At 37.2% G+C, this 12,269-nt stretch overlaps 1 protein-coding gene across 4 annotated transcripts; it reads right to left on the bottom strand.

Annotated features, from left to right (window-relative positions):
• Window positions 1-6,856: 6,856 nt before the first annotated feature.
• LOC134656144 (protein max) lies at window positions 6,857-11,245 on the bottom strand. Of its 4 annotated transcripts, none has more exons than XM_063511665.1 (5): window positions 11,051-11,244; window positions 10,911-10,976; window positions 8,973-9,092; window positions 7,699-7,822; window positions 6,857-7,039 (listed from the first exon to the last, which is right to left on the bottom strand). In XM_063511665.1, the coding sequence occupies exons 1-5, from the start codon at window positions 11,090-11,092 to the stop codon at window positions 6,873-6,875; spliced, it is 519 nt and encodes a 172-aa protein (XP_063367735.1). In that variant the 5' UTR covers window positions 11,093-11,244; the 3' UTR covers window positions 6,857-6,872. The 4 variants fall into 4 exon arrangements, with proteins under 4 accessions (XP_063367735.1, XP_063367736.1, XP_063367737.1 ...); XM_063511666.1 differs by having other exon boundaries at window positions 8,982-9,092; window positions 11,051-11,243; XM_063511667.1 differs by lacking the exon at window positions 10,911-10,976 and having other exon boundaries at window positions 11,051-11,245.
• Window positions 11,246-12,269: the final 1,024 nt, after the last annotated feature.

The raw sequence follows: 12,269 nt of genomic DNA, 5'->3' as shown, positions 1-12,269 counted from the left end.
GGTAGGTACCTTAATACCTAATGTTTTGAAACGCGATTGAATAAAATTTTCATATTAATCATAACGTTTGTAGACTTTGTACCATGCAAGTACGACCTTACCTGCATACAAACCTTTTCATCAGTAAGTACCTGTTATCATTATCAAAGTAGGGACGGCCATGTACGGCCCACGAGGCTTCTGTTCGCATAACTAGGATTAGCCGTTGGTCAGCTAATAATACCTATTATCAAGATAAATCCTGCCTGTGTATTGTGTAGGTACTATAAGGTGATAATGACAATACGAGTAGCATCAGCAGTTGCAGTTGACATATCAGGTAGTTACAATGTATATTTACCATGCCTTCATTCTTTGTTCATTCGTGATGTTTTTAACTGATAAAGGATTACATATTTACATAGATTTGCCACCAATGATAAATCTTTTGTTTGAAATTAGCCGTTGATACAACCATGATCGGTATCTACATGTACCTACCTACTTAAGGTAGGTACCTACGTGTAGGCGTGAGCAAAATTAATTATAACGAATTATTTGAATTTAGAGTAGTTTAGTTTTTAATTTTATATTTGGTCAACCAGATCTTGACAGTAGAAAAAGGCAGGAAATTTGAAAAATGTAGGCGCGAAGGGATAACGTCCCATAGAAAATTAGAATTTCGCGCCTTTTTTTACTGACAAGATTTGGTTGACCAGCTATAGTTTTTAATTTTAGATAGTATATGGTGTTTGTATGTATACTTGGTCAACCAGATCTTGACAGTAGAAAAAGGCGGCAAATTTGAAAAATGTAGGCGCGAAGGGATATCGTCCCATAGAAAATTTGAATTTCGCGCCTTTTTTTACTGACAAGATTTGGTTGACCGGCTATATGTTTGAGTATGTTCCTGTATTTTTGAGAAATTGAATAAAAGTTACACATTTTGACCAATTATAACGAATCAATTTTTTAATAGTTTTTAGTGTACCTACCCATAAAACTAAGCTCTGGCTTGCCTTCATTGGCCGCGTCCAGAGAAGAGTTATTTATTAAAGCTCGTATATGGTCCAGGGGTGAAAGTGAAAGATGCCTGTAAGACGCGAGTTGGCACATTGGCTATCAATTTTTTTTATAGTACCTACTTATTTTGTGTTAATAAGTTTTTGTTTGCCCGTCGTGCTAGTAATGCTAGCATTGAGACCTAAGCAAGCGAAATATTCCAATATTAAACTATAAGCGTAGCGGGGGCTCAGCACATGCCTCCCAAATGTCCGGAACACCACGTTCCGTATGGGAAAGACGTTTAAGCTTAACTAAAGAGAGTAGTAATACCCAGTCCAACACAAGACAACAATGCCTAACACAATCGATGTAGGTAGGTATATATAATTTTAATGAAATGTAGGGGCAATGCAGTAAAAAAAACTCATTCGCATCCATCCCAGTCGCATTCGCTCCGTCCCATGCCCAAATATTAGTGACTAAGTACTTATACTAGTGATAGTATTACATCCCTTCCTTTAGTTTTAAAATAGTAAAGTCAACCTCGTACCTAATGCCATTCATCTGCGGAATACTAAAGCAGCGCACTCATTGAAAATCTACAAAAGTTTGGAAATATTAAAGAGCGGGTAAATTCCGACCAAACAGCGGCATGGTGAACGGCAAAAATGCAGCGCGGACGGGAATCCAGGCCAATCGGCTAACACAAAACAAACTGGGATCAATACATAGCGGAGAAATCAGCCGCTACGAATGCGTTTTCCTTTTGTAAATGCGCTGTTGAATTGCATGAGGTTGTAAAAAGGCGACCTAAATAAAACCCAGCGAGTCTAGTGTTTCAACAGCGACCCATTTCCAATAGGTACAAAATTAACTCAAACGCAAAAAGAGGGATGTTATTACGTTTATCGCACCCTAAGCCCGTAAGTGGGATTTTCTTCCCGCTACGCGAGAAAAAAATCTCACATACTTCCTCACCTTCGGTTCGGGCCACAAACACCTGCGATCTGGAATATTCACGAATACACCTCCCTAGGAATGTAATGTACCTACTATTGTGTCTGTCTGTGGCATCGTTGCACCTGAACGGAAAAACCATCTTAAATCCGTTTCTGACAGCATGACTAAACAACCAATTTTAATTATACTTAACTAGAAATAAAAAAACACAAACTAAGTAGGTACCTATAAAATAAAATAAAACACACTACCTATAAATTTACCTAAGTTACCTACCTATAAACCAATTATAAAAATAACACCCAATCCGTTTCTTAAATCGGAAATATTGTCTGTCAATATTATGATTATTTGGAAAGCGGTTACTTATGAATACGTACGTAAATCATACTCAGAATTCATACCTGTAGAACCAACGTTTCGGAAATGTAAAGACATGTAACGATATATATGTATCCGTATATAAAAATACCACCGAACAGAATAGAAAGGGTTATCGGTTTATTCCTGGATCGAAATTAAACAAACGCATATTAACAGAGTATTCTCTATATTATAATTAGGTATTTAGTCTTCCAGAACAAAACTTAAAGTAGCACTACGGCTATCCATTGCTGTTTTACATAACTGACAAAGTACCTAATATTTCTACTGCTTAAACACTGCAGGTAGGGTACAATAAGTACGGTTTCACATTAGCGTTTTTTTTCTGTGCGTATACCTACGGTCGTATCGGCATTACGCCCTTACACGTGCATAACATTTTGCGACACGTACGGTGTATGCGGGCTTCCTAAAATGAGCTTATAACTACCCGCGTATAAAACGCTAGTCTGAAACCTGTACTACATGATAGAACATGTAAGAAATTCGGGTAATTACGAACACTTTAAAATGTCGGGTAATTCCATCGACTTCAACACATTCTCCGTTCACGGTATCATTACCAAAACAAGTTAATACTTATCAATTTCCAAAAAAAAATTATAATGCCTTATTATGGTAAGTATCCTAAGATACGATACCAAAACTGTCATTTTGAAGTTCATGCATTTATTCAAACAATACATTATTGCAAACAAATATTTAAGAAGCAAATTTTGCATATTATACAGTAGGGATGTTGAAGGTATTTTTCCCAAAATATATAACTATAAAGTACATTGTGCATTTGTATAGGAGACTGAAAACTATATCCATTTGAATATTACTAATACTATATTTTCACTTTTAGACATGTTGCCAAAATAAAAGAATTTACTAAATAGCTATTTGCGGTAGGTACAATCTGTAAATGTAAGATTGTTATCTTTAAAAATAGGAAAATATTCAGATAAACCTATACACGCATTAAAATATTCACAAAAATATTGCACAGTGCAATTAACATATAAACATAAATCGTAAAAAATAAAAGCATTCATTCGTATATGAACATAAGTGTTCAAGAAGACTACTTACAAATAGCTATAAAATTACAATGTGAATATTCTTAAATCCAGCGACTAATCAGTTATCTGACTATATTTTTATCTTGTTGTCATTTTTAGTAAGGTCAATATGGATAAAGATCGGTTTTCCTAGGATAGCGGTGCCGTCATATAGCGGCCGTCTCCATACTAAATAATACGGCTAAATATGGATGTCGTAGTATTTGTATGGAGACGGCCGCTATATGACGGCACCGCTTTCGGAGGAAACCAAAGCTTAAGACCTTTACAAGTCTACAAGCATTTTCGCCGCTCCTGCGTTTGTGCAGTCGCCATCAAACATATCGGAGCGGCCAGGGCGCTCACAAATATCTGAACACGCTTCTATTGTCAAGGCATTAGAGTGCGTGTTCAGATATTATTGAGCACCTCGGCCGCTCTGATATATTTGATGGCGACTGTACATATAGTCCACTTACAGGACGGTAGAGCAGGAGCGAACTGAGTATAGCTCTTCATTTCTAACTATGTCAAAGCGAAGTATGTCAAAAAATTCGCCAGTTCGTGCCCTATGGCGGTATTCCCGACCAAAAATGCTATATGCCGGTCTTTCCCACATTGGCCTTATTTATTAAAGATTTAAAAGTTAGCTCATCGACGTCAAATCTATTTTTAAAATGACATCAAAATAAAAATACGCCCGTTTATCGTCCAGGTACCCCGACATTACAATTAATTTTACGTTAATGACTACCTAATTTTAATTACGAAAAAGTTCACACAAACTTAAAAATTCCGATGTATTCAAAATGTACAAAAATATAACATTCAATGATTAGTCTCAAACTGTTCTGCAGAAAATTCAGTTAGAATATTCATTACTTAACAAATTAGAGTTAACCTAGCTTAGTAACTAGAGAGAACGCTCATGGTATATCGTCTAAACTAACTTTGGACCGATTTGAACAGAAAAGGTGAGGTAGTGTCATTATAAACGTCATATTTTAATAGAAATTTGACATAAATGATGACATGGCCACACTCTGTCTTTGCAAATCGCATGCAGAGTGAGCTCAGTTCAACTTTAGCATATTCAACGGCCGGTCTCGATTTTATAATGAGTATATAGGCAGAGACCCGGAACTGCAAACCTTTGTGGTACTCAAAAGGCCTACCGCGAACATCGAAATTTCGTTACGTGCCTCTCTTACACTCTTGTATATTCGAGCGATAGCTAGAGGCAAACAGACGAACGAACGAAGGAAATGGTTCGCAATAGGCTCAACTTTTTAACCGACAACAATTTCATAGAAGGAGGTTCTGTATTCGGTTGTGACTATTTTTTATTAGTCAATATTCGAGTGATTCCCATAACTCATTAGTACGTATCGTTCGCAGTTTCAGGTATCCGCCTAACTTGTAACAGCCTGAAATCGCCTTCACTTAAATATATTGCTGTACCGGTCCCACCTTACACCTGCGGGCGCAGGACGGTTCCATTTTTATCGCCTGTCACTATGCCTGTCACGTTCTAACAAGTATGTAAGTGCGAAAGTGACGGGCATAGTGAATAAAAATGCGACCGTGCTACCGCCGCAGGTGTAAAAATATACTGTAAACCAAAGATCCATTGATTGTGTAAGATGTGTATCGTCTAAGACCAATCGTTATTCGAATTTAACAGGTGACGTCTTGGAGGATACAACTAAACGGAGTAGCCATTAACAGGCTTTCCCCTCTGTCGAAAATAGGCGGCCAACGGTCATACACAATGTATGGACTGACGTTTATCTGACATGGCTATTTTTACGTTACGCATACATTTGACGTTCCCCTCCCCCGCAAAAATTGGCAGACTGTTTTGTACAGAAAATTACAGACATGGCGTCTCCGTTTGATTATATCCTCCAAGGGTGACGTAGACGGGCTGTACGAATCCGTAAGGGCGGTTCCGCACTACGTCCGATCCGAATCAGACCCGAACACGTGAAAATATGGTCCGTTGTAGCCGTAGAACTATTTCTATGGTAAGTTACGCACTACATCCGATATCCGTCATCCGATTTCTTTCCGTCATTCTAGAATCTCCATTCCCGAGACGAATTTTGACGGACCGAAGTAGCCTTAGTATTATTTGTATGAACGCTCGCGCACTGTGTCCGAGTTAAAGCCGAGCTGCGTACGAGCAGAGAGGCAGCGGGGCGGGCGGGGTATTCGGATAGGACTAGTGCGTAAGCCAATATACGAATTCGGTCCGAGTTAGACATATTTTCACGGGTTCGGATAGGACTAGTGCGTAAACGAATATCCGAATTCGGTCCGAGTTTTCTAGACCCGTATTTTCACGTGTTCGGATCGGATTCGAATCGGAGTAGTGCGAAAGCACCCTAACTCTGAGGGGCTACCGCGAAAACCGAATCTCGCAAATTGCGGGCATTTTTCTCTGTCACTCTAATTACGCCTTCATTTCAGTAAAAGAGAAAGATCCCCGCAATTTGCGAAATTCGGTTTTCGCGGTAGCCCCTCTGGTTGTCAAAGATTGTTTGACAATTCAGTAACCACAAAAACATCAGGCACATCTTTTTCTTAAACTTGCCTGTCTATTACAATAAGTCTGTGCTGTAAACTAGACTTGCAAACAAACGTTTCGCGGCCTATCGCTTTGGTTTGACCTCCAAACGCTTTCATATACCCTATTTAGGTCCCGCCCGTTCAGAAGACATGTTTGCAAGGTAGCAATCAAAAATCTATACAGGCGGTCTAGCATGAGTTGCCTGATCACTTCAAGGTTCACTGCTTTAAGTTTTAAAGTTAATCCGATTAATTTATACATTCACTATTTCATTGAACAATCTTGAAAAATTGAAACTCATTTACATGGTATACAATATACATGTACTTTTGTTCGATCTTGTGTTCAAAAAATAAATTAAGCGAGCATATGGTGACCTACAGAAAAAAGGTCTGTAAGTACTTATTTTTTTCTACTGCACATCACACCATTTCATATAGAAAAAATCATAACAATCTGTTTTCCTGCTTCAAAATTGGAACAGACACCATAAAAAATGTAACATGATTTTTTACCATTAGTTTAAAAAGAAAATATGTATAGTACAATAATATAAACGCATTTCATTTAATTAGAAGTTTTTGTTTTGTATATTTATTTAGTAGTGAATGCCTCAGTATTATAAAATTATACTCAGTTCATCTTTAAAACTTAGAGCATTAAGTTCAATTTACATTACACACCATGTCACTGTCCAAAATATTAAATATATTAAAACGGGTCACTCACGTATTTTAAGTCGAAAATCGCTCGATTACCCAGCATATTTCACTCCGTAGCGAGTATCATCTTCAGGAGCTCGCGTTGGCGAACCGGTGGAGCGATTTTCGACTTAAAAAACGTGAGTGACCCGTTTTAATATATTTAACATGTCTGTTTCACGGAAATTTTGTTATTGTATATGTAACACTGTCCATGATGCAATTTTATGAAACATTAACACCGTTAATCTTAAGTTTCTTCACGCGTCGGGTCGTGCCTTCTCCGTCCGAGCTGTCTGTATCGTGCGAGCTGCCTTCGGACTTGATCCCGAGGCCTAGCTCGTGTGCATCCATGTAGTTGCCCGTTGCTCTCGCTTTTTCTAGAGCTCTAACTGCAAAGTAAAAAATAACTGGGTAAATTTAAAGTTCCCGAATGGAAATTTCTCAATTTTGGACACTTTCCTGCGGCACATCAGTAGCAACGAGCACTCGAAGGTCTACCTTATTTGACGTTGTAAGTTGTTATTGCCCACTGCTTGTAAGTAAATTTTGAGAACTGTTGAGGTTTTGTCAAAAACGCCACATTTTAATCGTAAGATGTGAACGAAAACATCGTGAGAATGCCGTACAGTCAGCAGCAGAAGTTGCTAAGCGGGCGAGCTGTTCAAAATTACCTTGACGCGCTCTTATTCTCTTAACAATAAAGTCACGTCGCTATCATTTTGAACACCTCGCCCGCTTAGCAACTATTGCTGTTGACTATACAAATCCCAAACAATACCTCTCGGTTGGATGATAACTGGCGGCCTAGTCAAGGTGACAATCGCTATCGCTTTGCCATCGAATCGCTTTGTCTCTCTATCACTCTTCCATATAGAGTGACAGTGACAGTTGCGTTTCGTTCGCTACGTAGCGTTAGCGATTAGCATGTTGTCTACGGGGCCAGTTGCATTAAAAATTGTAATTAGGAGCAACTTTTTCAAATTACTCTGCAGCATCGCAGGCAACTCGGAAAACGATAAAATAAGACGGTACATTACACATTACTTACTCTGTGATTCCAGTAGATTATTTTGTCTCCGCAAGTCGTCAATATCTTGCTGGTGAGAGTTATTTTTCCGCCTCATAAACATTATGTATTCTGCGGCCTTTTTCAAAATCTGCGCTCTGCTTGCCTGGAAAAAAGTAAATTTTATAAAGATACTCTTGTGGCAAGCAAAACAAATGTTGCTTGACATTTCAATATAAACCAGTTACCAGTGTTGTTGCTCTTTTGGTTTACTCAAGAGTAAAATACTTAAATAATTAAGTTGAGGCATGCTGGCATGTCTAAAATTAGGCCAGGTGTTCAAAATGATCTTGACGCTGTTCAAAATGATCTCTTAACTTAACAATAAAATGAACTTTATTGTTAAGAGAATAAGAGCGTGTCAAGTTAATTTTGAACACCTCGCTTAGCAACTTCTGCTGCTGACTCTATTGGCAAGGTGCGAAGTCGGTGGAGGGGGAAGTGGCGCTGATCGTCACAAACACAGGTAATCTTATCTTATGGAATGTCCGACATTAGTACTAGCGACAGCCGCTTGAACTAATTTTACTCCATAAGATTTAACATAGAAAGTCCGACAAAATGAGGACAGCACCAGTCGTGCACCTAGCGAATAAGATTTGGCATGAACATAAAAGTACTTACTTACTAAAATGAAAAGAAGATGATGTTGAAAACAATTTGTTATTTATTCATTTTGAAAAGGAACATTATTTTTTTACCATGACGTTTTCCAATACAATACCTATGGAAAATATAGAAAACTACACAACTCTGTAGTAGGTATTTATGTTGTTTGGCCCACTGTTCTAATCTATTGCATGCAATTTTTCCTTTCGCATGACACATATGGCATACTGCCATACATAAACATGACTCTTGTGTCACTAAGAGAAAGTTTGATGGTTTAAGGCTCAATCTACATTTGTATTCCAAGCATTTACAAAAACAAACTACTTAGAATAACTATAGAAGTCTGACTGGACGTAAGCCACTTCCCATAAGGTAGACTGCACTTATTTTTCACTCGTGTGGTTTAACTTAACACATTCAGTGCCGAAAACCCGACTATCGGGTATGTTATGATTTCGTTCCCATACCAGGCCGGACAACCTGCTAGTCGGGATCGTGGTACTACACCTTTATATGAACAAATTATTGTGGCCTGGTGCAGATGTCTTGTTTGGCTGGGTGGCAATGAATGTGTTAAAAAAGATTAGTGTGGGTTTATTATAATGTATGTGTTATTGGATGAAACAGAGTACAAAATAGGTTACCTTACATACCACTTTCTCACCCTGCAACGCAGGCACAGAGTCTCTTAATGACGTAAAACTATCCTTAATGTGGTCTCTTCTTTTCCGCTCCAATGCGTTGTGGTGTGCTCGCTTTTCCGCCTGTAAACAAATAGTTATGACGGTGATTAAAAGAATTAATTTACCTAATGGCAGTTTTGTGGCAGTCCATTGTCACCTGTGTGCGTTTTTATCGTCTGTCGCTTCATGCGTCCCTTTCACACTTACATGTTAGAATGTAACCCATGGTGACAGGTGATAAAAACGCGACCAGACGGTAGGTCGCTGACAATAACAATTCACAGGGCATTTGCTGGTTCAACCAACAAGTAAACAATGATGCTAGGTTCCATTGTAACTTACCGACACAGAAATGTACATGAAATTATTATTGTCAAGTTGGTGAAATAGATTGGGAAAAAAGTCTCTACTGACATGCCTGGGAAAGCTGGTTTGGCCAGTAGATTAGGTAATATTTGACATATTTTATTATAACTAGCAGCTCCTTAAAGTATACAAATGGATATGAAGAAGAAAATTGTTATTGAAGGAAAACTTCTTTAGGTGGGGAAAAAATGATAAACTCGAGACAGCATAAGGCGATCACGTGACCGTAAGGTTTAGATGGCCACTCATTTAGATGGCATTTAAATCAATAAAGAAAAACTCAATGACATTACATGTAAAAGGTTCTAATCTTGTATGGGCTGAAATACGAGGATCTCACAGTTATATTCTAACTTTATATCACTCAAATATAATTCAATAAAGCTACACCTTGATGAAATCACTAATAAAAGTGAACTCTAGTACTGGTTAATAAAACTCAAAATATCATGACCAAATATATTTAGATGCGAGGTCTGCAAGGTAACTTTACAATTTCTATTCGAATTTTAAACAATTAACGCTACAAATTTGAATTTCCAATTTTAAACAAGCTCACTGACCAGCAATTTCGGAACTGAAGTTTTTAATAGAAAGGAGGATGGGTCAATTATACATAGTGCTGCAGACATTTCGGACTAGTCATTGAGTTTTCACTTCTGTCGGCACTCCCGGAGTGCAACCCGTTGTTTTTTTTTTATTATATTTATCAAATATTACCTTTAATTATAAATTTAACACCATGATATATTTTTTGATGGAGAAATTCTGATTGTAGGTAAGGGTGTTAAGGCAAAGCCATATTTTCTTAAGGACTACCAACTTACACAATATTACATAATACAACAACACAATATCAATATCTTAGACAATAATTATGACTACCAACTTGCAAATAAATAGGATAACAAATAAAGTCAAGGTTCAAGTCTTTCCAAGGACTACCAATGGTTTGCAGTCATAAAAGTTAAATTTGCTTGTATTATCTTTTAAATCTGCTATGTATGGATTTTTGTATTTTGCAATAAAGATTAAATAAATATATGTGGTGTATACAGTAGTTAATTCAGTTCTGCATTAAATGTGCCATTCTCAACCAAACGGGTACTTATTGTTGGTTGTCAATAAGGCGCTATTTCCATATAGCTTCAATTTGAAATCAGTCTTATCAACATCTGAATATGTGGTACATTTTGGTTGAAAACGTCACATATGTTGAAGGGCACTTGAACCTTGAACATTATTTGATAACCTTAATTTACCTTAAAATTCAGTGACAAGCTAAGGATAGGTAAGGCTGGACATTACAAATTGAAGCATGAGATATCAACCAATTCACAAATAATAGTTAATCTGTCACTAAGATTCATAAAACCAAAATTATAAAAGAAACAAGTTTGTTGATAAACATGCTCCACAATGCAACTCATTTGAACAATTTGTACACTACTGAGTCACATGGTAATGTCGCATAGGTGAGCGGAAAATGAACCCGCCAAAAGTATCTCAGCAGAAAAGCACCGTTAATTATACCTGGGAATAGTATCCACTTCCACCGCTGCTATTCCTATGAGTACGAGAATCGGAGTCATTTTCAGCCTGAAAGCAAGGAAATACTAATGTAACAACAAACGGGTCTAGATACAATCTGCCAGTCGAGGGATAACACCTACATCACTTTCTATGTCAATATCACGATCGTCGTCACTCATCATTTTGAGGCACTACTTAAAACTATTTACCACGTAATTTAACACTAGTATCAATAGAAAATCATGTGTGATTTAACGAGAAACTGCATAAAAATAATATGATGGAGATTATCATGGATGTCACTAGAATCACTCGCGATTCGCACAAAAGAATAGGCAGAATGCGTGATATAATATTACGAAATTACAAAGTTTGACCTTTCAAGTTTAAAATGACATAAATAGATATGAATACAACAAGATAAAAAGAGATAGCGGTAGGAAATCGTTTAACATCTTTTATTTGGCGTATTATCGTCCGTTTAAGATACTTTTTTTTTTTATTGTGTTTGAAATAAACAAAATTCCTGATGATTACAATATTAGTATTTTATTAATATTAACTTACTCATACATGTTTAGGTAATAGCATTCTATAATTTATTCTATTGAGTGTTGAATAAGTTTTAAAGCGTTTTTAAACATTACTCGTCCACCTCTCCAAACGTCACCGATAAAGGCCATTCCAGACGGGACAGACGAGATAATCAAATAGACCGATTTGATCAGAAAATAAATTGGCGTGCATTTCCAATTTAATCACCAATTTTAGATTTATGGTGATATGTGAGCGCTCTGAATTGAAAATATCCCCACAATAGTAAATACTTGCGCCACAAATTGATATTTTTGCGTCGGCACCTCCACTTTAGAGTCTGTGCGGAAAGAAAAGAGTCGTGAAATGTATTGGGCCCCATACATTCCACGACTCTTCTCTTTCCGCACAGACTCTATAAATCGGTAATATCACCGTATGTAGAAGCTTTAAAAGCGGTCGTGGTGCGGTAGTGTGTTATGGGTATACTCTTTTTTACAACTGGCCACATGGTCTTGCAGATAAAGCGCGCCAAAATACAAGTAAAAAAGAAACAAATTTTCAGTTTTAGTTTTTTTGTAGTTCGTCGAAGTGATACTGTTGATATTGATATTTTTTATATTTTACGTCTCAGTTCATTCCAGCTATCCAAAGAAAAAATATAAAACGGGTTTCGGACAGCAACTTAAAAATTTCACGTATAAAAATGTCGAGCACAAATAAGCTTTCACACATTAATGTGAATAATCCAAACTTTTATCACACTCTGCAAGACGAAATTGATTCGGATTTAGCACGATTGAAGAAAAGCGTCGTGATTGTAAA

Source organism: Cydia amplana, chromosome 17 (assembly GCF_948474715.1).
Source record: "Cydia amplana chromosome 17, ilCydAmpl1.1, whole genome shotgun sequence".
In the NCBI taxonomy this organism is placed as follows: domain Eukaryota; kingdom Metazoa; phylum Arthropoda; class Insecta; order Lepidoptera; family Tortricidae; genus Cydia; species Cydia amplana.
The sequence above is the reverse complement of the archived record's forward strand: the minus strand, read 5'-3'. Positions and strand labels throughout refer to the sequence as shown.

What these genes read in the sequence shown, in the direction of transcription:
- LOC134656144 (XM_063511665.1), bottom strand. Translation starts at nt 11,092, where the DNA reads ATGATGAGTGACGACGATCGTGATATTGACATAGAAAGTGAT. An exon ending in ATATTGACATAGAAAGTGAT is followed by an intron (nt 10,977 to 11,050) that starts GTAGGTGTTATC and finishes CCTTGCTTTCAG; the next exon opens with GCTGAAAATGACTCCGATTC. An exon ending in TAATCTACTGGAATCACAGA is followed by an intron (nt 7,040 to 7,698) that starts GTAAGTAATGTG and finishes TTTACTTTGCAG; the next exon opens with TTAGAGCTCTAGAAAAAGCG.